General features: G+C 34.2%; 1 protein-coding gene across 1 annotated transcript in view; it reads left to right on the top strand.

Moving 5' to 3' along the window:
- Window positions 1-12,984, top strand: part of LOC121267216 (ankyrin repeat domain-containing protein 36B-like) — a 40,672-nt gene extending 27,688 nt beyond the window's left edge. The window contains exons 18-25 of the mRNA XM_041171066.1: window positions 866-1,039; window positions 5,211-5,387; window positions 5,936-6,025; window positions 6,677-6,766; window positions 9,029-9,112; window positions 9,817-9,906; window positions 11,368-11,541; window positions 12,730-12,984. Of these exons, the coding sequence (XP_041027000.1) occupies window positions 866-1,039; window positions 5,211-5,387; window positions 5,936-6,025; window positions 6,677-6,766; window positions 9,029-9,112; window positions 9,817-9,906; window positions 11,368-11,541; window positions 12,730-12,984 (1,134 nt within the window). The remainder of the gene's footprint in view (window positions 1-865; window positions 1,040-5,210; window positions 5,388-5,935; window positions 6,026-6,676; window positions 6,767-9,028; window positions 9,113-9,816; window positions 9,907-11,367; window positions 11,542-12,729) is intronic.
- The last annotated feature ends 694 nt before the right edge of the window (window positions 12,985-13,678 follow it).

Raw genomic sequence — 13,678 nt, 5'->3', positions numbered from 1 at the left:
TCTGTGAAAGTTAGGCTGTAATTGATAGGTCAATCTACTAAGTCATTCTCTACTTCATTGTTATTTTGCAGGAAGATATTGAGAAACTGACAAACAATGTGGCAAATATTTAATCGTCGTCTGATGATGGTGCTTGAAAGTTTAATATTCTGAAGGCACTGGTGAATATTGAATCAACACTACCATCTCAAGTCTCATTGGCATTCATAGTTCTGAGAGACTGAGACTCATGCTTTGGGTTTCATGTCGCTCAACTTTTGAGACAATTACGTAGAAATGGTTTTAGGGAGTATTTGCGACAATTTTGATTTGCAAACAAAGTCAGATTTCTATTAGCGGGTGCACAAAAGAGTAATCTCATTATTATTTGTTTGTAGATTATGTCGTAGAGTGAATGTTTCTAGGATTGCGATAATGTTTAGAAGGTATTGCAAAAGTTGGAGATGTAGATTTTTGTTCTTAAACAACATTACAAAATAACTCAAATGTTGATACTTCGGTTCTTAAACAACATTACAAAGAGAAGGTTCAGGAGCTACAACAAGACATTATGGCCCTGTTTCTATTGTGAGATTGGATGAATTGGTTTTAGATGAAAATTGAAACTTGAAAGTTAAATAAAATATTGTTAGAATATTATATTTTAATATTATTACTGTTTTGGATTTGTAAAAATTGAATTGTCTATTATATTTTGTGAGAGAATTTAGAAAAATTGTAAAGAGGAGATGAGATGAAACAACTTTTGTATCCAAACCGGGCTAAGTCTTTGCGAGTCTGAGTTGTTTCTGTGAAAGTTAGGATTTGATTGATAGGTCAATCTATCAAGTCATTCTCGAATCTCTACCCCATTGTCAATTGGCAGATAAATATTGAGGAACTGAGACACAATGTTGCAAATATTTCATTGACGTCTGATTATGGAACTCAAAAGTTGAATATCTTGGAGGCACAGGCGAATATTGAATCACCCCAGCCATCTCAAGTCTCAATGGCATCCATAGTTCTGAGAGACAGTGACTCATGCTTTGGGTTTCAGGTTGCTCAACTTTTGACACAAATGCATAGAAACGATTATTGGAGGTATTTGCAAGAATATTGTAACGGCCCGATCTTTTATTTAGAAATAAAATTACAGATAAAATTTTTTATGAGTTAAAGCAAATTATCAGATGATTTTTTTTTATAAACCTAGAGTTAAATCTCCATTATTATTATTATTTTCCCTCCAAACCCATGAATCCTCTTCATAATACAACTCCTCTCTACCGGATTTTTTTTTCTTCTTTGAATTTGAAACACGCACCAAACCTAATCCACCCACATGCACATGCACATGCACGTCTCTTCCTTTATCTTTATCTAGGGTTTTCATTGGTCTATATATAGAGGCTTATTATGTCCAGTCCGAGCGTCTTTTTCCAGCGTGAACAACCAGCCTCAAGCCGAAACCAAACCCATGCCGTCTTCCCCACGCCGCACTATGATTCCCTCCACGCCAACCCAAGCTGCAAGCCGCACTCCCTAAGCCCCTTGTCGCTGCCCCCACTTCATGCACGGCCTCCAGGCCACGTCCAGGAAACAAGAAATCGAGAGCCACCTGCACGACGAAAACCGTGCGTTAGCACTACCCCAGCCCCACAAAAGAGCATAAAAACTTGGCCTCCTTCCATAACCACGACGCAGCTCCTCCCTCTGGCCACCCCGTAGCCCAGCTAGCAGAACCACTGCACGACCTGCCCTCGAAAAAGCCATCAACCTGCTGCCATCCTCCCCTGTTTAAGCCCCAAAAAACAGAGCACTGAGCTCTCCGACCGTGAGCCACAGCCCAGCCACCCTCATCCACAGAACACGCCGACGCCACCACTGGCCACCATAGAATACATCGGACCACCCTCAGCCGCCAAGGCACGCCGTAGCTGCCACGGAGGCACCACTGTTTTTGCACGTCCGAAACAGAGCATGCAGTCACCTTCTCCACGGTAGCCACATCAAGAGGCGCCGAACCCCTTCTCCGACGACACAGAAACCGCCGGCCAGCACAACCCAGTGGCACCCACTCCGTCCCGGTAAGCCACGACCGTCGTCGTCCCCCTCTTTCTCTCGGTTGTTTTCGGTTTGACAGAACTCCTTCTCTTTCATCCCGTAAACTCTCCCTCTCTCATAACTCTCTCTCACTTTTCGTCTCTCTCTCTCTCTCTCATTCTCTCTCACAGCTTTGCCACCTCACTCGCCACCCTCTCCTCAGCCTCCACTTCATCGCGTGTTTCCTCTCTTGGTAAGGTTGTCGCACGACTTATATTTCCCCTCAAGAAAAATACCTGTCTTCCAAGTTGAAATGAATTCTTAAGTTTCTGTCGGTTTCAATTACAGAAGGGTATATTCTTATTAATTACATTTTTTGTCCCTTAGTTATACACCGAACAGCATACGTATTGAACTTAAAGTTTATATTGAGCTTTAATTTTATTTTTACGTGGACTCTTATTTACGGGCTTTAAATCTTTTTGTTATAAAGATTAACAGTTTAGAATAATTAGGATTTTAGGTTTAGAAAATATAGGATATTTTTTTATAGTTTAGATTTTCAATAAAATCTCTTGTTTAATTAGAAATTTATGTAAATTACGTGTTTATTTTTATAAGCGACCGTTTCCATGCCGATAATAGTGATTTAGCGTTGCAAGGTAAGTAGCATGATCATATCTTTACACGTATGTACGGTGAACTACTTGTCTTTTTATAAAAGATATTATGCGTGTATTCCCTTCATTGGAAGCCCCTTTTTACGTACCCAATACATGATAAAATTATGAAAAATCTATGATTTTATATGAAGTATTATCATTAAGTTATTTATGACAAATCATAATTTTATGAAATGAATTATGCATCAACAGATTTATAAAAAAAAGTCATGATTTTATGTGAAAGATTATTTGTGGAAGATTATTCATGAAATTATTTATTAAATGCATGATTTTATGTGAAAGATTATTCATACAATTATTTAGGAAATGCATGATTTTATGAGAGAGTTATTTCGTAAAATATTTATGAAAAATCATGATTTTATGCGATGAAACATGTATCATGACGTTTATGAAAGAATGCGATTCGTTTGAAATCTATGATATGATATGACAAATATGTATGTGATTTCTTTTGAAATCTATGATATGATATGTATGTGATTTCTTTTGAAATCTATGAAATGTCAAGTATGCAAGTATAATTTGATAAAATATGTAACGGCCTATGTTATGATATGAAAACGGTACCTATGTTATGGGCATATTGCATTGCCAGGTCGTGCATGCTGGTAGTGCACCCAGTATTGTCTTCCTTATGTATGGATTCCACAACCCGCGGCCACGGGCAGAATCGGAATCTATTTAGATTCGCTAACCCTAACTCACGGAGGTCAACAGTGGGTAACGGCCTATGACAAGTGAAAGATAAGTTAATGTTTATGTCATATTATTTATGAATGTATTTATGAATATGCACGTTTTTTAAGAAACCTTATGTTTATTATGTTTACTGTATGATGTGTTGCTTATTGAGTATTCGACTCATTTTAGTTTGTTTTTATGTTTTTAAACCACCCCAGGTGATGACATTTATGAAGACGAGATTGCAAGACAGAACATGACCCAGGGAGGCGAGACAGAGGCCTAGACAGATTACGTTATGATTATTTTTATGGTTCTAAGTTTTAAATAAATTATTTTGATAAGCACATGAGACTTCCTTATTTTTCATAAGTGCTTCCGCAGACCTTATTTTGGATTTTCAATATTTATTGAAGTTTGTTATTTTATGGAAATTTTTCGCATCTGGTGCATTGTTAAAAAGAAAAAGTTTTAAGTTCAAGTTTAGTAGTAGCACACTGGCTCCTCGAAAATTCTAAAATGTCTTTTTGGGAACGGGGTGTTACAAATATTGAGCGCTGGAAAAAGCCTAATTTCTTGTAGTGGATGCACGAAAGAGTAATCTGATTATTATTTGTTTGTCGATTATATTATATAGTTAGTGTTTCTAGAATTGCGACAACGTTTAGAAGGTATCACATAAATTTGAGATGTAGATTTCGGTTCTTAAACAAGATTACAAAATAACCCAAATGTTGATACTTTGGTTCTTAAACAACATTATAAAGGTAAGGTTAAGGAGTTGCAACAAGACAATATGGCCCCGTTTGGATTGTGAGATTAGATGAATTGGTTTTAGATGAAAGTTGAAACTTAAAAGTTAAATAAAATATTGTTAGAATATTATTTTTTAGTATTATTATTTTTTGGATTTGAAAAAATACAATTGTTTATTATATTTTGTGTGAGAATTTGAAAAAAATGTAAAGAGTAGATGGGATGAAACCACTTCTGTATCCAAACGGTGCTAAGTCTTTGCGGGTTAGTGTTGTTTCTATGAAAGTTATGCTGTTATTGAGCAAATATTTCATCGAATTCTGATGATGGTGCTCGAAAATTGAATATCCTGGAGGCACAGGTAAATGTTGAATCAACCCTGCCATCTCAAGTATTAATGGCACTCCTAGTTCTGAGAGATTGAGACTCATGCTTTGGGTTCTATGTTGCTTAACTTCTGAGACAATTACATAGAAACGGTTATTGGGGTTATTTGCGACAATTTTGGGCGCCGAAAAGAGCCTAATTTCTTGTAGTGGGTGCACAAAAGAGTAATCTGATTATTATTTGTTTGTCGATTATATCGTATAGTGAGTGTTTCTGGGATTGCGATAACGTTCAGAAGGTACCGCATAAATTGGAGATGTAGATTTCAGTTTTTAGACAACATTACAAAATAACTCAAAAGTTTATACTTCGGTTCTGAAACAACATTACAAAGAGAAGGTTCAGGAGCTACAACATGACAATATGGCCCCTTTTGGATTGTGAGATTAGATGAATTGGTTTTAGATGAAAGTTGAAACTTAAAAATTAAATAAAATATTGTTAGAATATTATTTTTTAGTATTATTATTTTTTTGGATTTGAAAAAATAGAATTGTTTATTATATTTTGTATGAGAATTTGGAAAAAAATGTAAAGAGTAGATGGGATGAAAGCACTTTGGTATCCAAACAAGACTAAGTCTTTGTGGGTCTGTGTTGTTTCCATGAAAGATAGGCTGTGATTGATACGTCAATCTACTAAGTGATTTTCTACCCCATTGTTAATTGGCAGAAAGATATTAAGGATCTGAGACACAATGCTGCAAATATTTCATCGACATCTGATGATGGAGCTCAAAAGTTGAATATCGTGGAGGCACAGACGAATATTGAATCACCCCAGCCATCTGTAGTCCTGATAGACTGCGACTCATGCTTTGGGTTGAAGGTTGCTCAAGTTTTGAGACAAGTACATAGAAACGATTATTGGGGGTATTTGCAATAATATTGAGCGTTGGAAGAAGCCTAATTTCTTGTAGTGGGTGCACAAAAGAGTAATCTCATTATTGTTTATTTGTAGATTATATCGTATAGTGAGTGCTACCGGGTTAGCAATAACGATTAGAAGGTATTGCATAAATTGGAGATGTAGAATTCGGTTCTTAAACAACATTACAAAGAGAAAGTTCAAGAGCTACAACAAGACAATATGACCCCGTTTGGATTGTGAGATTAAATGAATTGATTTTAGATGAAAGTTAAAACTTGGAAGTTAAATAAAATTTTGTTAGAATATTCTTTTTTAATATTATTACTTTTTTGGATTTGAAAAAATTGAATTGTTTATTATATTTTGTGTGAGAATTTGGAAAAATTGTAAATAGGAAATGGGATGAAACCGGTTCTGTATCAAAACGGAGCTAAGTCTTTGCGGGTGAGTATTGTTTCTGTGAAAGGTAGGTTGTGATTGATAGGTCAATCTACTAAGCCATTCTCTAACCCATTGTTAATTTGCAGAAAGATATTGAGGAACTGAGGCACAATGTGGGAAATATTTCATCTTCGTCTGATGATGGTGCTCAAAAGTTGAATATCCTAGAGGCACAGGTGAATATTAATCAACCCTGCCATCTCAAGTATCAATGGCATTCCTAGTTCTGATAGACTACGACTCATACTTTGGGTTGAAGGTTGCTCAAGTTTTGAGACAAATACAAAGAAACGATTATTGGGGGTATTTGCAACAATATTGGGCGCTGGAAAAAGCCTGATTTCTTGTAGTGGGTGCACAAAAGAGTAATCTCATTATTGTTTGTTTGTAGATTATTTTGTATAGTGAGTGTTTCTGAGTTAGCAAAAACGTTTAGAAGGTATTGCATAAATTGGAGATGTAGAATTCGGTTCTTAAACAACATTACAAAGAGAAAGTTCAGGAGCTACAACAAGACAATATGACCATGTTTGGATTGTGAGATTAGATGAACTAATTTTAGATGAAAGTTGAAATTTAGAAGTTAAATAAAATATTGTTAGAATATTATTTTTTAATACTATTATTTTTTTGGATTTGAAAAAATTGAATTTTTAATATATTTTTTGTGAGAATTTAGAAAAATTGTAAAGAGGAAATGGGATGAAACCCGTTCTGTATCCAAACGGGACTAAGTCTTTACGGGTGAGTGATGTTTCTATGAAAGGTAGGCTGTGATTGATAGGTCCATCTACTAAGCCATTCTCTAGCCCATTCTTAATTTGCAGAAAGATATTGAGGAACTGTGGCACAATGTGGGAAATATTTTATTGAAGTCTAATGATGGTGCTCAAAAGTTGAATATCCTAGAGGCACAGGTGAATATTGAATCAACCGTGCAATCTCAAGTATCAATGGCATTCCTTGTTCTGAGAGACTGAGACTCATGCTTTGGGTTGCATGTTGCTCAACTTTTGAGACAATTACATAGAAACTATTAATTGGGGTATTTGTGACAATTTTGAGCAGTGAAAAGAGACTGATTTCTTGTAGTGGTTGCACAAAAGAGTAATCTCATTATTGTTCGTTTGTTGATTATATCGTATAGTGAGTGCTTCTGGGATTGCGATAACGTTTACAAGGTATCGCATAAAATGGAGATGTAGATTTCAGTTCTTAAACAATGTTACAAAATAACTCAAATGTTGATACTTCGATTCTTAAACAAGACTACAAAAAAAGGTTCAGGAGCTACAACAAGATGATATTGCCCCGTTTGGATTATGAGAATAGATGAATTAGTTTAAGATCAAAATTGAAACTTGAAATTTATAATATTGTCAGAATATTATGTTTTAATATTATTATTGTTTTGGATTTGTAAAAATTGAATTATCTATTATATTCTGTGTTCGAATTTGGAAAAATTGTATAGTGGAGACGAGATGAAACCGCTTCTGTATCCGAACAGAGCTAACTATTTACGGGTCAGTGCTATTTTCGTGAAAGTTAGGTTGTGATTGATAGGTCAATCTACTAAGTCATTCTATACCCTATTGTCAATTGGCAAAAAAATATTGAGAAACTAAGACACAATGTTGCAAATATTTCATCGACGTCTAATTATGGAGCTCGAAAGTTGAATATCCTGGAGGCACAGGCAAATATTGAATCACCCCTGCTATCATAAGTCTCAATGGCATTCGTAGTTCTGAGAGACTGCGACTCATGCTTTGGGTTGCAGGGTGCTCAACTTTTGAGACGATTACATAGAAGCTGTTATTAGGGGTATTTGTGACAATTTTGAGCGCCGAAAAGAGCCTGATTTCTTGTAGTGGGTGCACAAAAGAGAAATCTCATTATTGTTTGTTTGTAGATTATATCGTATAGTGAGTGTTCCTGGCATTCCGATAACGTTTACAAGGTATCGCATAAAATGAAGATGTAGATTTCGGTTCTTAAACAACATTACAAAATAACTCAAATGTTGATACTATGATTCTTAAACAAGATTACAACGAAAAGGTTCTGGAGCTACAACAAGACAATATGGCCCAATTTGGATTGTGAGATTAAATGAATTGGTTTTAGATGAAAATTGAAACTTGAAAGTTAAATAAAATATTGTTAAAATATTATTTTTTAATATTATAATTGTTTTGGATTAGTAAAAATTGAATTATCTATTATATTGTGTTAGAATTTGGAAAAATTGTAAAGAGGAGACGAGATGAAACCGCTTCTGTATCCAAACGGGGCTAAGTCTTTACGAGTCAGTGTTGATTCTGTGAAAGTTATGTTGTGATTGATAGGTCAATCTCCTAAGTCATTCTCTACCCTATTGTCAATTGGCAAAAAGATATTGAGGAATAGAGACATAACGTTGTAAATATTTCATCAATGTCTGATTATGGAGCTCGAAAGTTGAATATCCTGGAGGCACAGACGAATATTGAATCACCCCTACCATCTCAAGTCTCAATAGCATCCATACTTTGGAGACACAGCAACTCATGCTTTGGGTTGCAGGTTGCTCAACTTTGGAGACAAATACATAGAAACGATTATTGGGGGTATTCGCAACAATTTTGAGTGCTGGAAAAAACTCGATTTATTGTAGTGGTGCACAGAAGAGTAATTTCATTATTATTTGTTTGTAGATTATATCGTTTATTGAGTGTTTCTGGGTTAGTGACAACGTTTAGAAGGTATCGCATAAAATGGAGATGCTGATTTCAGTTCTTAAACAACATTACAAAATAACTCAAATGTTGATACTTCAGTTCTTAAACAATATTACAAAGAGAAGGTTCAGGAGCTACAAGAAGACAATATGGCCCCGTTTGGATTGTGAGATTAGATGAATTTGTTTTAGATAAAAGTTGAAACTTGAAAGTTAAATAAAATATTGTTAGATTATTATTTATTGTATTATTATTGTTTTCGATTCGAAAAAATTGAATTATTTATTATATTTTGTGTGAGAATTTGAAAAAATTGTAAATAGGAGATGAGATGAAAGCGCTTCTGTATCCAAACGGGGCTAAGTCTGTGAGGGTTATTGTTGTTTCTGTGAAAGTTAGGTTGTGATTGAAAGGGCAATCTACTAAGTCATTATCTACCCTATTGGTAATTTGCAGACAGATATTGAGGAACTGAGAGACAATGTGGCAAATATTTCCTTGACGTCTGATGATGGTGCTCAAAAGTTGAATATCCTGGAGGCATAGGTGAATATTGAATCAGCCCTGCCATCTCAAGTCTCAATGGCATTCATAATTCTAAGAGATTGAGACTCATGCTTTGGGTTGCATGTTGCTCAACTTTTGAGACAATTACATAGAAATGGTTATTGGGGGTATTTGCGACAATTTTGAGCACTGGAAAAAGCCTGATTTCTTGTAGTGCGTGCGTAAAAGAGTAATCTTATCATTATTTGTTTGCAGTTTATATCGTATAGGGAGTGTTTCTGGAATTGCGATAACGTTTAGAAGGTATCGTATAAATTAGAGATGTAGATTTTGGTTCATAAACAACATTACCAAAGAACTCAAATATTGATACTTCGATTCTAAAACAACATTACAAAGAGAAGATTTCGGAGCTGGAACGTGACAATAAGTCCCCGTTTGGTTTGTGAGATTAGATGAGATGGTTTTTTATGAATGTTGGAAATTGAAAGTTAAATAAAATATAGTTAGAATATTATTTTTCAATAATATTATTGTTTTATATTTGAAATAAATTGAATTGTCAATTTTATTTTTTATGTGGATTTGAAAATATTGTAATGAGGAGATGAGATGAAACCCTTTCTATATCCAAATAGGGCTAAATCTTTGCAGGTCAGTGTTGTTTTTGTAAAAGTTAGGCTGTGATTGATACATCATTCTACTAATCCATTCTTTACCCCATTGTTAATTTATAGAAAGATATTGAGAAACTGAGACACAATGTTGCAAATATTTCATCAATGTCTGATGATGGTGGACAAAACTTGAATATCCTGGAGGCACAGGCGAATTTTGAATCACCCATACCATGTCAAGTCTCAATAGTATTCGTTGTTCTGAGAGACAGCGACTCATGCTTTGGGTTGCAATTTGCTCAACTTTTGATACAAATACATAGAAACAATTATTGGTGGTATTTGCGAAAATTTTGAGCTTTGGAAAAAGCCTGATTTCTTGTAGTGGATGCACAGAAGAGTAATGTTATTATTGTTTGTTTGTAGATTATATCGAGTAGTGAGTGTTTCTGGGTTAGCGATAACGTTTAAAACGTATCGCATAAATTGGAGATGTAGATTTTGGTTCTTAAACAATAATACAAAGTAACTCAAACGTTACTTCGGTTCTTAAACAACATTACAAATAGAAGGTTCAGGAGCTACAACAAGACAATATGGCCCCGTTTGGATTGTGAGATTAGATGAATTGGTTTTAGATAAAAGTTGAAACTTCAAAATTAAATAAAATATTGTTAGAATATTATTATTGCTTTGAATTTGAAAAAATTGAATTGTTTATTATATTTTGTGTAAGAATTTGGAAAAATTATGAGGAGATAGGATGAAATTGCTTCTATATCCAAACGGGGCTAAGTCTTTCCAGGTCAGTACTGTTTTTGTGAAAGTTAGGCTATGATTGATAGGTCAATCTACTAAGTTATTCTCCACCCCATTGTTGATTTGCAAAAAGATAATGAGGAACTGAGAGACAATGTGACAAATATTTCATCGACGTCTGATGATGGTGCTCAAAAGTTGAATATCCTAGACGCACAAGTGAATATTGAATCAACCCTGCCATCTCGAGTCTCAATGGCATTCATAGTTCTGTGAGACTACGGCTCATGCTTTGGGTTGCATATTGCTCACCTTTTAAGACAATTACACATAAATGGTTATTGGGGGTATTTGCGATTTTGAGCGCCGGAAAATGCCTAATTTCTTGTTGTTGGTGGACAAAAGAGTAATCTCATTATAGTTTGTTTGTAGATTATATCGTATAGTGAGTGTTTCTGGAATTGCGATAACGTTAAGAAGGTATCGCAAAAATTAGAGATGTAGATTTCGGTTCTTAAACAACATTACAAAAGAACTCAAATAGTGATACTTCGATTCTAAAACAACATTACAAAGAGAAGGTTCAGGAGCTAGAACATGACAATAAGTCACCGTTTGGTTTGTGAGATTAGATGAGATGGTTTTTTATGAAGGTTGGAAGTTGAAAGTTAAATAAAATATTGTTAGAATATTATTTTTCAATTTTGTTATTGTTTTGGATTTGAAATAAATTGAATTGTCAATTTTATTTTTTATGTGAATTTGAAAACATTGTAATGAGGAGAAGAGATGAACATTTATGTATCCAAATGGGGCTAAGTCTTTGCAAGTCAGTGCTGTTTTTCTTAAAGTTAGGCTGCGATTGATATATCATTCTACTAATCCATTCTCTAGCCCATTGTTAATTTACAGAAAGATATTGAGGAACTGAGACACAATGTTGCAAATATTTCATCGATGTCTAATGATGATGCACAAAAGTTGAATATCCTGGAGGCACAGGCGAATATTGAATCACCCCTGCCATCTCAAGTCTCAATGGCATTCGTAGTTCTGAGAGATTGCGACTCATGCTTTGGGTTGCAGGTTACTCAACTTTTGAGACAAAGACATAAAAACAATTGTTGGGTGTATTTTCGACAATTTTGAGCCGTGAAAAAATCTTGATTTCTTGTTGTGAGCTCACAGAAGAGTAATCTCGTTATTCTTTGTTTGTAAATTATATCGTATAGTGAGTGTTTCTGGTTTGCGATAATGTTTAGAAGGCATCGCATAAATTAGAAATGTTGATTTCGGTTCTTAAACAACATTACAAAATAACTCAAATATTAATATTTTGGTGCTTCAACAACATTACAAAGGGAAGGTGCAGGTGCTAAAACTTGACAACAAGGCCCCGTTTCGATTGTGAGATTAGATGAGATAGTTTTAGATAAAAGTTGAAAAGTTGAAAGTTAATTAAAATATTTTTAGAAATTTATTATTGTTTTGGTTTTGAAAAAATTGAATTATTTATTTAACTTTTTGTAAGTAATTTTTCAATTTGAATTTTTAATTCAAATTGAAAAAATTTAAATAAAATATTGTTACATTAAAATATGATTTTTTCTTATCATTGAAATTGATAAAAAAAAAAAATCTCTCTTTTGTTGCATTGAACATGCAGCGATTTAACAATCGCCACAAATGATCAAATGAAGTGATTTTTGGGGGTATTCACTACGATTTTGAGTGCTAAAAAAACCCTAATTTCTTGTAGTGAGTGCACAGAATACTAATCTCTTTATTGTACTTTTGTAGATTATATCGTATAGTGAGTGTTTTTGGGTTTGCAATAACATTTAGAAGGTATCGTATAAGTTTGAGATGAAGGTTTCGGTTCATAAACAACATTACAAAATTATTCAAATGTTGATACTTCGATTCTCAAACAACATTATAAAGAGAATGTTCAGGAGCTAGAACATGACAATAAGGTCCCGTTTGGGTTGTGAGATTAGATGAGATAGTTTTAGATGAAAGTTGAGAGTTAAATAACATATTGTTAGAATATTATCTTTTAATATCATTATTGTTTTGGATTTGAAAAAATTGAATTTTTTATTATATTTTGTGTGGGAATTTAAAAAAACTGTAATGAGAAGATGAGATGAAACCGCTTCTGTATCTAAACGAGGCTAACCCTTTGCGGGTCCGTGTTGCTTCTGTGAGAGTTAAGCTGTGATTGATAGGTCAATCTACTAAGTCATTCTCTACTCCATTGTTAACTGCCAGAAAGATATTGAGGAACAGAGACACAATGTTACAAATATCTCATCGACATCTAATGATGGAGCTCAAAAGTTGAATATCCTGGAGGCACAGACGAATATTGAATCACCCCTGCTATCTCAAGTCTCAGTGGCATCCATAGTTCTGAGAGACTGCAACTCATGCTTTGGGTTGCAGGTTGCTCAACTTCTGAGACTAATATATAGAAACGATTATTGGGGGTATTTGCAACAATTTTGTGTACTGGAAAAAGCCTGATTTCTTGTATTGGGTGCACAGAAGAGTAATGTCATTACTATTTATTTGTAGATTATATCGTTTAGTGAGTGTTTCTGAGTTTGCGATAACGTTTAGAAGGTATTGCATAAATTGGAGATGTAGATTTCGGTTCTTAAATAACATTACAAAATAACTCAAATGTTGATACTTTGGTTCTTAAACAACATTACAAAGACAAGGTTCAGGAGCTACAACAAGACAATATGGCCCCGTTTAGATTGTGAGATTAGATGATCTAGTTTCAAATGAAAATTGAAACTTGAAAGTTAAATAAAATATTGTTAGAATATTATCTCTTAAGATTATTATTGTTTGGATTTGAAAAAATTGAATTGTTTTGTAACACCCTGTTCCTGGAGGTCCGGAGAGTTAGCTCTTAATACTTAATATCAAACATCAATAACACAACTATAAGATCCAGAAAACTCCATAAAATGTTAATCCATTTAATCAACCCAAAAATCTATGTTCCTTCATGGGAACAACCATGAAATTCTCAATAACATAAATTAAAAACTCTCCAAAACTCGAAATTATCCTTAACTCATCAAATCAAAATACCCGAAAAATAAAATCAGTTTACTAACTACGACTCTCAAATAAGCACTTGTACCCTCAGACACTTATTCCACTTCGATCATCACACATTGCTAAAACTTTCTACTCTTGTTCT

This window comes from Juglans microcarpa x Juglans regia, chromosome 5S, assembly GCF_004785595.1.
Source record: "Juglans microcarpa x Juglans regia isolate MS1-56 chromosome 5S, Jm3101_v1.0, whole genome shotgun sequence".
Taxonomy (NCBI): Eukaryota; Viridiplantae; Streptophyta; class Magnoliopsida; order Fagales; family Juglandaceae; genus Juglans; species Juglans microcarpa x Juglans regia.
The sequence above is the reverse complement of the archived record's forward strand: the minus strand, read 5'-3'. Positions and strand labels throughout refer to the sequence as shown.